At 45.0% G+C, this 14,126-nt stretch overlaps 1 protein-coding gene across 1 annotated transcript in view; it reads right to left on the minus strand.

Moving 5' to 3' along the window:
- MTERF1 (mitochondrial transcription termination factor 1) overlaps nucleotides 1–13,606 on the minus strand; it is a 31,690-nt gene extending 18,084 nt beyond the window's left edge. Inside the window, exon 1 of the mRNA XM_069648422.1 lies at nucleotides 13,459–13,606. Within this exon, the coding sequence (XP_069504523.1) occupies nucleotides 13,459–13,518 (60 nt within the window). The 5' untranslated portion in view covers nucleotides 13,519–13,606. The remainder of the gene's footprint in view (nucleotides 1–13,458) is intronic.
- Nucleotides 13,607–14,126: the final 520 nt, after the last annotated feature.

Genomic DNA, 14,126 nt, shown 5'->3' on the forward strand with positions numbered 1-14,126 from the left:
GAATCATCCTCCAGCTGGTCCAAGCTCCCCACCCTGCCCCTTCCGTTGTAAGTAGCGTCAACGGCCCTGGTGTGAGAGTCCTTTTGGGACGGGGTGCCCTTTGTTTCATGTTTTCCTAGGCCAGCTCCTGCTGAGAGGCTGGCCAGCTTGAGAGAGGTGTCACCCGAGTAGGGGGGAGAAGACAAGATGGCTGCTGCGTAGGATGAACTCTATGAAGGTATGCAATGCCGCCACAGATAACGGGAAACCAACTCTATGCTACGTGGCGAGCAGAGGTAATTTTTTCTTGCAGAAGGAAAGGAAGACACGGTCAGAACCTGGGACAAGTAAGACAGCGAATGGCTGGAAGGGACAGCAATAGATTCCAGTGGCAGCGGAGCAGAGACCAGGCAAGAAGCCCGACTCAGGTGAGCGAGTCGCCGGAGTAGCCGAGGAGGCTGAAGTAACTGCGCTAGCGGGTGAATGAAGGCGCGAGCCCTGGGGCATCAGCCCCTGTGAATAGCAGAGCTACAAAAGATTGCTGCTTTAAAAGTCACCAGGGAACGAGAATGGCAAGTGGGCTGCTAACCTCGCGGGAGAGGCGAGGGGGGACAGCAGTGTAGAGGAGCCGAGGCATCCTGCCCCTCCTGGAGGCCTGAAATATAGGAAAAGCTGGAGGGGTCAAGGGAGGGAGATAAGAACAGGGTCCTAGACACTGCAAAGGCATGGTGGCCTCAAGTGACTGCTGAATAAACAAGAAGCAAGTTTCGTCTCTAAGGAACTGCACCAAATGAAGTGCCTATTGGCTTGCCCGCATTGAAAGAGTTGACTGCACCTGGTGAGTCTTCCCACTTAAGTGGTTGTGTGGCTACTTGGTGCTGGCTCCTTCATAGTAGTTGTTAAAAAAGGTTATACGTGGGCTGTTATTGTAGAAGGGATTGGGGAAAGTACATACGAGTTGGGAAATTCTCATGCTTGTATTCTGGCAAACTCAGTTGGGGGAAGGAGGCTGCACGGTGGGGGAAGACAGTTGCGCAGGCGTGATTGGTTATGGTCACAGCAGGTGTACAAGGGGCCACTGTTGTTGTTTAAGAGATATAGGAAGCACTTTAGAATGTTACAGCTGGGAGTACTGTCCTGGAAGGTTAAGGGAATTAACAGGGAGGTCAAGAGGGCGAGGGTGTGGTCATATCAGAGTCAGGCTGATACTGCTCTGCTGCAAAAAACTCTTTTGATACAGGTGGAACACACTAAACTGAGCAAAACATGGGGAGGAACAATAACCAGCTCTGCCTTTACCTATTCAGCTGGGGGTTGGGGGATTAGTATATGGATCAGGAAAACAGTGCAGTGGCAAACTGACTCAATACTAAGTGATAAAAGGGGGAGATATGTAGGTAGGACAGGATTCCTTGCAGGGTGCCTAACACTACTTCGGTGTACTTTTGCCCCCAATGTAGATAATGCTGTGTTCTTCACATAAACATCGGGGTTTCGAAGTAAACGTGTTAACTGTAGGGTATTATGGCTGGGGGACTGCAATTGTATTTTGCACCGGAAATTAGACACCTCAAGCATCCAGCAGTCTGTGGGGAGTGGTGTCAGAGAATGGCCTGCTGGAAACCCGACATCATTTGAACCCGGATACCATGGGCTATTCCTTATACTCTGCAACATATAATTCATATAGCCAAATAGATTTTGGATTTATCCGGGAGGAATTGGCCTAGCTAGTACAGTCAGTGGAGTATCTGGCCAGGTCTCTGTCGAAACATGCCCCACTACTCGCAAAGTGGACATATGATTGAGCGCAAATACCAACCTGGAGACAGGGCATATTCACTGTTGGATATGGCATTGAAACACACAGTTGGGTGGGCTATAGAGGAGTTTTGCACGATGAATGCAGAATCCGTGCTGAATGCAGAAACTGTATGGAAGGTGTTTAAAGTTACAATGAGGGAATATGTATATCGGCCAACTGTAGGATTCGGCAGGTACTCAGAGAGCTTTAAGATAAAGTCAAGGAAAGAGGGCAGTAATAGATGCATAGGTGATGGGGGAAATTGGCAATGAAAAGAGAAGCATTAACATGGTTGTACCAGAGGGCAGGGCTATGCAATCTTACCTCTGTAAAATGAATGAGGAGGCTGACAAACCAGGTCGAACATTAAGCTGGTTGGCTAGGAAAGAAAGAACAAGTACAATACTAGCTATAAGAGGCGAGGGCGGGGTGGTAGTTCAGGACCAAGAAGGAATCAATGAACCATTTCAGAGGTTTTATCAAGATCTGTATGGACAACAAGTTGGACCAGACACCGAGAAAGTAAGAGACCTATTAGAGGAGGTGTGGTTGCCAGCAGTGAGCCAAGAGGACATGAAAAATGCTGAATAGCCCCTTGAGAGTAGATAAGGTTGAATGGGTAATAGAGGACCTAAAAGCTGGGGAAACGCCAGGATGGGACAGGTTACCGACTGAATTTTACATACTATTTTGCAAGCTTCTGCCACCAAGGCTAGTACATAAAGACCAGGTAGGATTTGTACCAAACAGGAACACTATGATGAATAGTAGGCAGCTTTTTTTTTTATTATTATGGAAGGTATGATGAGGCAACGGGGAAGTGGGGTGCAGAGTCTAGTCTAGATGGTTTTTGATTGTGTGGATTGGCATCATAAAAGCAATGCTTATAAAGCTTGGTGTTGGGGAAATGTTTATTAGATGGGTACAGTTACTCTACCATTACTCATACACCAGGGTCAGGACGAACCAGGCAGTCTGACAATTGGAGAGTATATAGGTGTCCTCTGTCCCCAATTCAATTTGCGTTGGTGGTGAAGCCGCTGGCTTGCCTTATGTGAAAGAGATATGGTAATCTGGGTTTTAACATCGCTGGCCAAACTAATAATCTCGCTCCATGCAGAGGACATACTGCAATATATGCAGGATCCAGTTACAACCTCCCCACTCGTGCTGGAGCGAATAGAGGAATTTTGAATAGTGTCTGGGCAACAAATTAGCTGGACAAAATTTTCCATGTACCCATTGGCAGGAACAGACCCTGTCTCATTTTCAGGATTCTGTATACTGACTACCACGGGCCATTCAGATATCTAGCCGTCAAGATAAGAGTTCATTGGGAAGAGACTTATAAAGCAAACGTGACACAGGTACTAACATGAGAAGTATCGATTGAATACTTGTTAAAGCATCCATTATCAATTCTAGGCAGAGTTCATTGTCTAAAATGATAATTCTGCCTCAGTTTCTGTATATATTTTCAAGTATGCTCAGGCGAGTCCCAAAAGTGTTTTTTTAAGAGGCTGGATAGGATGCAGGGATCGAAATCAGGATTTGATGAGCAGGCGCTAAAAGCTGCTCCGGGGTATCCAGCAATAATCATTGACCAGGAGCTACCATTGAGGAACCAGGAGCTAGCACATAGCGTTCCGCAAATAAAATCTAGACATAAGATGCAAACATTTCACTTTGTCCATTATTTATGACCCCTTATGCTTTAAATGACGTACAGATGTGCCCTAAATCTTATTTAAAGATGGTCACAAACTCACAGAGTTAAATCCACATCGTGTATTTGTTCCGCATCAGTTGGCCCGTGAAGCCAAAAGTAGCTCCGGGTAGCTGAGGGTGTCAAGCTAACCAGGCTCTTCGAGGCCACAAGCAGGAGCTAAATAGCTACCCTCAATTCTAAACCATGGTATGTTAACTCATCTATAATGGGGCAATAGGAATCCGAGTGTCAAATTGGGGGTGCTCATGCTCCCATATGAAGAGGGTGGTGTTGGGGCTCCAGGACTTCAAACATACTATTATTACAGTATGTGGTCCTGTGGTTAAGGGAAAGAACAGAGAGGGATATGGTAACTAGATTAACGGAAGCACTGGTGGCACCTACTGAACACGCTGCGATGATGTATGCCACAAAAAAAGACATACCGTGGTTATAGGGGCAATATATACCTATATGCAAAGGGTACATTAGGATGAAGGACACAAACCTATGTACATACCACAGCTGCCATTGTGGGTAAATGTGATATGCCCAGATAGGCTTAACAGCATCAGTCTAGCAAGAGCATGAGGAGGGACAATAAGGTGCTGAGTGGGGAGGGGCGGCTTAAATGAATCCTTAGTGATCACAAGTTATTTCTCACCAAACTCATCAGGTTTTACACCATTGTGAAAGAAGAAAACTAGACGGATATTTATCCAGGACTGAACTTGAAGTAGACTCAGACCAATCAAAATATATAAGACTGGGCGAAGAATTCCAAAACAGATCAAAATTGGAACAGCGTATATCTTTAGGAACTTAAGACTATTCAAGGGTTGGCACATTGCTTAATATTCTCCCCTTTTCCACTATTGGACTTAAATGAAGATAGCAGGTTCATGGTATTTAGGACAAGGGGTGATAAAAGATGAATGGGGAAAAAATGGTTCTTAGCTTATGCAAGACTGGCTGCACGAAAAAGGTCCACCTGGGTAGGGTTTACGGCAGATCCCCAGATTCGTGTTGTAAACAGTACTATTTTGGAGTTGAGAGAAGGAGACATGTGAATCATGCCATTATATAAAGTCTGTCAAAGTAAGGATACTAAACAAGCACAGAGAATACGAGAACGTTGGGAACAAGACCTTGGTAGCCCTCTGGAGTAATTGCAGTGTAGAAGGATGTGCATGAACACTAAGCAAGTATCATCAAAGTCAATAATTCAAGTTATAAGATTCTAGGGAAGAATTTTTAAAAAGTCACTCGCCACCTTAATTCTATACATACACACAGCACACCATTTATTACTCGCCAAGAATCAAATATCACTAGCCAATGGCTCGTGGCAATTTCAAATTTCGCACCCTGCTATCGTGCAACATAAAGATTAAGCTTATTGAGTATACATGTCTTCAACAGGCATATATTACACCAGCATTGGTGCAGAACAAAAATGCACAACAAGAGCTAAATTCCCTAAATGTGCGTGTCCATGGACACCTTTTCTTCGCATGTGGTGGGAGTGCCTGCAGGTGCAAGCACTATGGGAAAGAGTGTTGGTGATACTGGAGAGATTTACGGGGTTGGAATTGTGCATTTCAATCAAGGAAGGTCTACTGTGGCTGATCCACCATAAGGAAGCATAGTATGTTGCACAAGAAATGTATACTGCTAGGCTTGGCATTAGCGGAAAGGTGCATGCAATGAACTGGAAGCAAGGGGGCACACTATAAAAAGGGTATTGGTCTAAAGATAGATTTATCTGGAAACTGCAGAAAGGGACATAAGAGTACCAAATGTGGAATATAATATAGATGAATATAAAAAACTGAAAGAAATATACCCCATAAGGGGCTCCAATACCGGAATCGCCACATCCAATGCCGCCCTGAGGTAGAATATTGGGAATTGATGGAAATTGTAAAAAAGTAATCAAATACAGAAGAGGGGAATGTAAGGACAGGACGGGGAAAATGGAATGAATTGGAAAAGGGGCTGAGATTATTTGTTAATAATTAATTTCGCACTGTATGCTAGAGCTGGTTGCGTTTTATAAATTGCTCGATGGCATCTGTATAGTTTGTGTTTTAAACAGAATTGTTTTTTAGTTTTTTATTAAATGGTAAAAAGATGCAAATATATTAGTTTGTAAAAATCAAAAGGAGAAGCATAGCCATCCATTCTCTTGCCCCGTCACTTTGCAGGGCCAAGCTGTCTGACCAGAATACTTATTACCCTTCCACAGCTGAGCGGAGCTCCCAGTGCAGACACATGTATGATTTCAAATTGATGTGGCTGCAATAAGTACGGGAGATGCTAGTCACCACACCCTAACTCAGGTATGGCTTACATTTAAAGTCTACAACTCCAGCCAGGATAGTAACTCTCATAGTTATATGGTTTTGGGAACAGGGGTATATATCTTAAATGCAGCTGTGCTGCAATAGCTTGGCTGTTATTGCAGCTGTCAGAGGGCACCTCCTGTGCTCAATAAACCTCATTGCAACATTGGGGAGCAGACGCAGCAGAACGGGATACTGATGTGGCAGGGCACAGGTGTACACTATCATGTCCCGGGAGGATAGCTCAGTGGCAACGTGCTCGCCTTGGAAGCAAGACGACACAAAGCAACACAAGTTCAATCCCCGGGTCTGCGCTTAGAAACCTCTGGGTATTTAAGCGTGTTATAAATATACAACTAACACAAAAACAAAAATTCTGTAACAGCGCCTCGATGCCCCCGGGCTGTGTGGGTGCTTTAAAAATGCAAATAAATAAATAAATAAATAAATGCATTTGCTGTGGAGTTTGTGGTGAGGGTCGGGTCAGCAGACCACCCTTTCTGACCGAGAATGACCTGCATCATTTTATATTTAATACATATCAAAAAGGCAGAGCTTCTACGCTCTTGCCAGATGGAAATCCTTCACATTGGTCTCGTAGGCCTGAGAGCCCACCCTCCAGCAGCGCTGCAAGGGAGACACCAACAGCCGCATTTGAAGGATCCACAGAACCACAAGCACACATGCCACCATATGCCCCTGCACCCTAAGCACTCCCCTAATAGTCACCCAATACCGGGAAAGTAGCCTCCCACCCCAAGAGAAGCTGGAGGCAGACTGCACGATCCAACTGCAGTAACACTCTCCTCTGTGCCATCCAAACGCAGGCCCCAAAGTACTGAAGATCCTGCGATGGCTGTGAGACGTATCCAGTTTCAGTAGAACCCTGCACGTGGTGCCCATGTGCTCCAATAAGAGTTCCCTTTTGGAAGCCTTGAGCCCCCAATCGTCCAGGTATGGAAAAACGTGCACTCCCGTGGCCTGAAGGTGTGCCGCCACTGGAGCCATCACCTTCGTAAAGACCATGGAAGCAGGCGAGGTCAAACAGAAAAGCCCTGAACTAGAAATACCTTCCTTTGCTGGGTTTCAAACTGCTTCTAGCCTAGGGTAGCCAGGTCAGCTTAAAGCCCACAGTTACCAGGAGCTATTTTTGGCTCCTCAGGCCAACTAGTACTTTACAAACATGCATATGTGACATTAAAGTTAGTGCTTGAAGATGTAAATAAAGAAGAATTAGGACACATCTAGGACCCGTTTAAATATAATGGATCATATAAAATGGGCAAAACGTTAAAAGTGTGCATCTCATGTGGAGGTTAGATTTGCAGTGCACTGTGTATTCGCTCCTGGTTCCCCGGCGGTAGCTCCTGCCTAGTGGGTGGTGCCTGACACCCAAGAGCTAGTTTTAGCTTCTGCTCATCAAATCTTAATTTCAAACTCTGCTTGAAACATCCAACCACGCAGGCCAGAAACAGGGGTAGCATGGCCCACACAAACTTGGAATCACTGGGAGAAAAGGCTTGCCGGACTTATGAGGACAGTTTCCCCCCCCTTCCGTCGCACCCCCACCAAGGGCTTCCGATAACACCCATTTAACAACGTGCGCCCCCAAACCATCCAGCACCGCCTTCCCACCCCCAGACAGAAGTTCAGAGTCTGAGCGCCTGCGGAGCTGGTCTTTAAACATGTAATGCACCCTGTCCAGTCGCCAAACAGCATCCTCCCCTCAAAAGAAATGTTCAGGGCCACAGCCTTTAGATGCCCATCTAAATGCCAATCCCTGAAGTGCAGATGGAGATGGCCAGACACAACAGTCCCCACCCTGGTCTAAAAGGATGACTTTAGAGACCATCCTGGGGTCATCTGATGATCATTGAACTACACTAGAAGTCATTCCCACATCATCAGACATCATCACGCTATTAAAGTCATCAGCAAATATCTCAGAATGGTGGATGATGATTTGGGGATGAGCTTAGTATGACTTAATGAATATGCTAACATTATCCCCATTTTAGAAAACTCTTTCTTCCTGATGCTTTTAGGATGACCTACTGATCACTTCAAGAGATTGCACGTTTGTCCCTGATGATTTGGGGATGATTCTGGGATGACCTGCTGATTACTTCAAGAGCATTGCCATGAAACATGTTTGTTCTTGATGATTTGGGGATGACTTACTGATTACTTCAGAACATCAGAGTTTGTAGGATGGTATGCGGACCAATACAGATTGTCATTCTGCTTTTTCTTAGTTGCACTTATGCTGAATGATCCCCCACTGTGGCAAGTGTAAAGCTTGAGACTATGTTGGGCCAAAGTAGAAGCCAGAGGCCTAAACATAGCATGTACTCGTGAGAATCCTTTGCCATCCCAGTCAAAAGCAGGAACCCAGCACCCTCACAATCAATACACTTCCATGATGACTTGTTAGGTAAGAATTGGTGTTGTCCCACTGTGTGAGACTACACAACACTTATCTGCTTGGTATTAGGTAAGCCCGTATAGGTCTTAACTACACAGGTTGGGAGTGTGACTCTCAAGAGGGATAACTGAGCTGTAGAGCTGTACAAATGAAATCTGTAAATACAAGTAGCCAAGTAACACTTACACTCAAGGTTTCAGTTATAAATAGTTATTTATTTAATTAACATTTTTTTTAAATAAGCGTTCTTTAGAAAGCCAATTCATGTAACAATGTAAATATACTTTTAAATCACTTTTCAGAATCAGAGCAAGTTAGTGGATAATCTTTGGATATGCTTCATACACATTTGCTACACTATGGGGTGACTTCAATGACAAGGACAGTAATGGCATTTCTAGATCACACTAGCAGATTCTGAGGTTGCAGAAAGGAAAGGTTTAAGGAAAGAAAAAGGTTAAACAGGTTCTCAGTATATGTGAGGACAAATAAATCTTCCAATGAAATCTAGACAAGCCTTTCCCAGCAGTAACCGTCTAAAACAAGTTACCACCTATGGGGGACAAACCATATCAAAGTCAGTGGGCTAGAAGAGTCTGCAGGGACCCAGGACAGCCAAAGTCAATTTGAAACAGTCTATGGAGCTGAGACACTTCTTAGAATCAAATGTCTTGCACAAAGTTAGAGTTTGTTAGAAAATCACTTGTAGGGTCGCAAGCTGTGAAAACAGAGTTTGAATCAACTCTAAAAGCAAGCCACTGCAATACCCAACTGAGAAAGGCAAGGCAACAAGACAGTGAGGTAAGCACCCTAAGTCTAAACAGTACCTCTGGTTTGAAGAAGTGTGGTCCAGCTGGCTTCTGTCCTGCTACAGCGTTTCAGACCCCGTATTCCTGAGCCTTAGTCTTGGGGACAAGAGGGAGGACATCTGTAGGGCTCCTGGGGTGGTACTTTGGAGGTCATTGGCAGCTACAGGCTCTTTTCGGTTCAGCAGCACTTAGCGGGTTTCAGCGCTTAGTAAACAGCACTGTTGCGGATCTCTGGTACCGGTTGGGCTTCCTTCACTCCTTGGTCTGCTGAGGGGACTCTATCTCTGGTCGTCCTGCTTCTGGAGAGTCCTTAGGAGACTCCTGGAGCTTCTAGCCGGATTTCAGACGTTTCACTCGAGCCCTGACACTTGGTTCTTGCAGCAATGAAGAAGTACAGCTAGTCAGGGAAGATGGTCCAGTGGAGTTCGTCTCTGGGTTAGTTGGTCCCACTAATCCAAGGGGAGAAGTCTATTCCAGAGCTTCTCTGTCTGAAAGGGGAGTTTCAGCACAGCAGCAGGGCTTCACTGGACAATTCAAAGGTCCAGGAGGATGCAGCAAGCTTTGTTCACGGTTTCTTCGTCGGGTGTTTCTCCCAGTGGTCGACTCTGCCTCTAGTCCCAAAACCCTCGACTTTTAAGCAGGTTTCTCCCATTCATGCACAGCCTAGGCTGTCAATCACACATCAGGGTCGCTGTCCTGAAAGGACTGCCAGCCAGCCAGCCAGCCATTCAGTACTGGTTGCATTTAGGCATTCCTGGAGACCAAGGACAGGGGAGTTTCGGGACCCTCCCTCACATCCTGTCCTTCCAGACACACTGGAGCCAGAGGGGGGACTCAGGGCTGAAGTGCGCCAACGGCAAAACAAAGAAAGGGCTTCAATCTGTTTGACGCACAAAGTAAAACCCAAGAAAGACCTCACAAACAGAAAATGGCACAAAAAGAAGACAAGGGCCATTTTGATACAATGGTCACCCCTGGGTGCTATACTGCCGCTGAGGGTTCAGCCTGCGGTTGAAAAACACAATGATAGTAAAAATTAAACCACTGCCACTAGTCATTTAAAAGTGGGGAGGGCAACATACAAATGTTACATGAGAATGTAGGATAAGGGGCTACTACGTAACTCCCTAGGCACTCCACATAAGATGGTGTGTGCTGGACCCACAAAGAGAAAAGGTAAAGTCATTTTCACTTTACTTTTCTTGGGAACAGTAGTTCACACAAGAAAAAGGTATTTTAAACCTTATGAGAAATCTAAAGGATTTCTCAGTGACACTGCACTGTAGTTGATGTATCACCATACAAAAGGTAGATGCATATGGAGTTTGTCAGACTCCCAAAACAGTGAAAATACATAATCCAAAAGGTCAAAACACATGATGCAGTGGGAAAAGGGTCTCACTCACTCCAGGGTTCAAATTAAAAAGTCCTACAGTCCAGCAAAAGAGCTGGGGTTCTCTAAGGTTGAAGGGAATTAGCGCAGAAGTGAGAATGCTCCCTAACATGACTGCACCAATATATGCCAGTATTCACATGCACTCCTTCACACAATATTCATGTTTGCTTTGCGCAAAATCCAATAATCAACAACCATAACGAAATGTACCTCCAGGATAAAATAAATCAAAAGAAAAGGATCCAAAAAAGAAAGAAGCAATAAACAAACAGAAACACAAAATCCCATCAACTACCCACAACCTACCAAATACAATCAACAACAAACCCCAAACAGCAAAGACTAAACCCAAAAGACCATGAAAAACACCAATCGAAAGAGGACGCCCAATAAGGAACACAACCCAAGCATCATGCCTCGCCACAAGAAAGACAAAGAAGCCAGAAAAGACAATAGAAATAATAAGAAATCCCAAACCACTCGGGAAGGCACGGACCAGCATGATCCCACAACCCCAAAATACTTGACAAATATCTGAGATGGCCCAAGATACATACAAATAATAGACCAAAGACAAACTACAATGCTTGCTACCTGTCCACATACGACAACGTGGTAAACAAAAACAGTACAGCAACAATGAACCGACAGCCAACAAGCTTCACGAATACAGACCCAACCAGGACACCAAACGGATGACAACTAATAAACCATCCCAACCCGGTCTCCACGATGGACAATACCCCAACCAGAACAAGGAACACATTGGAAACCATCACACTCACTCTACACCCCCTATATCACCAAGACTGGAACAGAGGGGTAGCGACCCTGTTTACCACCCGGAAACGAACCAACCCCACCATAACTCTTACCGGTCTTCTCGACAAAGAGACTGACCAACGAAGAACCACCCCACCGGGAAAAACCCACCTGGATTGGAAACCCAACTAACAACACACTGGTCAGAACAAGCAATACTAACAACAACACAAAAGGGAAATCCAGCAAACTACACTGCAGCCTCCTCAACATTAAATCCATGGCAAAACACTCAGAAACCAATGACCAAAGCGAAGGAGGCACAGATGTGCTCTTCCTTACAGAAACCTGGCTATCAGACAACTATAAAGCCATTGCGAACGAAGCAATACCCGACAATTATAAATTAATACACGCCAACAGAGAAAACCGAAGAGGAGGTGGAATCGCAATTATACACAAAAAACACACCTGAGCATCTCGAATCATCACAACCAATGCAGAAGACTATGAATCCCTCTTAATCAAGATAGAACTCAATGATCAATCCAACATAGTATTCCTACTGATCTACAGACCATCTTCTTACAACCCCAACTTTGCAACAAAACTAGCGGACGAGGCCGCCATGCTATCAACCCACCACGACAACCTAGGTGAAAGAGATTCCACCGATACAAACATAGATACAACAGAAGACACACTCAACAATTGGATCACCAAGGCCATTGACCAATTAGCACCAGCTAAAACATTCAAAGCAACACCACCAAAAAAGCTGGCAGCAAAATGGTTCACAGAAGAACTGAAAAAACACCAAAAAAACAACCGCAAAATGGAAACAAAATGGAGAGAACAATACACCAGACAAGAGTAAATAAAATACCAAAGACAACTCAAACTGTACAAAGCAACAGTCCTCAAAGCAAAAAAAAAAAAAAAAAAAAAAAAAAAAAAAAACTACTACGCCACAAGAATCAGCAAACAATTCATAGAAAGAACTCCATCACCCCTACAAAAACACTGTGTGAAAGTCACTTACACCAGAGCAGGGTCTGTGTAGTAGCTGCACAGCAGTTACTGCCTCTGTGGGCATTATCCTGTGCAGGTATAATTATATATGTAGTCATTTGCACCAGAGCACGGTGTGTGTAGTAGCTGCACAGCAGTTACTGCCTCTGCGGGCATTATCCCGTGCAGGTATAATTATATATGTAGTTATTTGCAACAGAGCACGGTGTGTGTAGTAGCTGCACAGCAGTTAATGCCTCTGCGGGCATTATCCTGTGCAGGTATTATTATATATGTAGTCACACCAGAGCAGGGTCTGTGTAGCAGCTGCACAGCAGTCACTGCCTCTGCGAGCCTTAGCCTGCGCAGGTATTATATATGTAGTCACTTACACCAGAGCACGGTCTGTGTAGTAGCTGCACAATAGTTACCGTGTCTGCAAGCATTATCTGGCACAGGTATTATATATAGTAACTTACACCAGAGCAGGGTCTGTGTAGTAGCTGCACAGCAGTTACTGCGTCTGTGAGCATTCGCCTGCGCTGGTACTATGATATATGTACAGGGTCTATGCAGTAGCTGCACAGCAATTGCTGCGTCTGCAAGCATTGGCCTGCGCAGGTATTATTATAGATGTTCAGGGTCTGTGTAGTAGCTGCACTTTCAGCAGTTACTGCGTCTGCGTGCCTTAGCCTGCGCTGGTATTATTAGATATGTGTCACTTACACCAGAGCTGGGGCTGTGTAGCAGCTGCCTCTGCGAGCCTTTGCAGGTATTATTAGATATGTAGTCACTTACACCAGAGCACGGTCTGTGCAGTAGCTAAAAAGCAGTTACTGCGTCTGCGAACTTTAGCCTGTGCAGGTACTATTATATATGTACAGGGTCTGTGTACTAGCTGCACAGCAGTTACTGCCTCTGCAGGCATTGCAGAGCCTGAACCGCACTGTAAATGAGCTTCGGAGCAGCTACTGTGTCTATGCCAACAACAGGCCATGTAATTTCAAAACCAGATGTTTAGAAAATCACGTACTTACAATATTTAATTTCAACAAGTGATAAGTGCAACACAAGGAATTACAGCTGCAACGTGCATTCCTGGAGGTTGCAAAACGGCTCCTCTTAACAATATAACAAAGGGATAAGAACGCCTAAATCGATGGATGCTAAAAGAAATGCATATAAAATTCACTACAAGAGCTGGATCGCATGCACTAACCTGATGCTGCCTGGAAACTGGACATAAGCGTTTCCTAAAGGGTAGTGTTCTAGTTCCCATTCAAGAAACAAGCAATAGCAACACTCCGCCTCCACCTCAACACGTTGGCTGCTCTACATCACGTGGGTTTCAACGTCCGCTTCATCACGTGCTCTTCAACGTCCGCTTCATCACGCGGGCTGCTATGCATCACGTAGCCCACGCCTCCGATAATTGAGAAGAAGAAGAAGAAGAAGAAGGGTTCACGTCATCATCATTTTTGCACGAGCTGGAAGGCAAGGCGTCCCTAGAGTGATTCCTCTGTGGTTGATACTAATTCCCATCCGAGTTGTTAGGGCAGCTGCTTCAGTGTGAGTGGGCTAGTTCCCATTAGAGAAATGGCCCTTTTTTGCCCCCTAGTGGCCAAGTCCTGCATAATATTGGGAACTAGCCCACTCACACAGAAGGCTAGTTCCCATTACAGAAATGGCCTTTTTTGCTCCCCTAGTGGCCAGGTCCTGCATAATAATGTGAACTATCCCACTCATACTGAGAAGGCTAGTTCCCATTAGATAAATGGCCCTTTGCCCCTAGTGGCCAAGTCCTGCATAATAATGGGAACAAGCCCACTCACATTGAGAAGGCTAGTTCCCATTAGAGAAATGGCCCTTTTTAGCCTTCTCAATGTG

This window comes from Ambystoma mexicanum, chromosome 2q, assembly GCF_040938575.1.
Source record: "Ambystoma mexicanum isolate Mex_15411 chromosome 2q, UKY_AmexF1_1, whole genome shotgun sequence".
Taxonomy (NCBI): Eukaryota; Metazoa; Chordata; class Amphibia; order Caudata; family Ambystomatidae; genus Ambystoma; species Ambystoma mexicanum.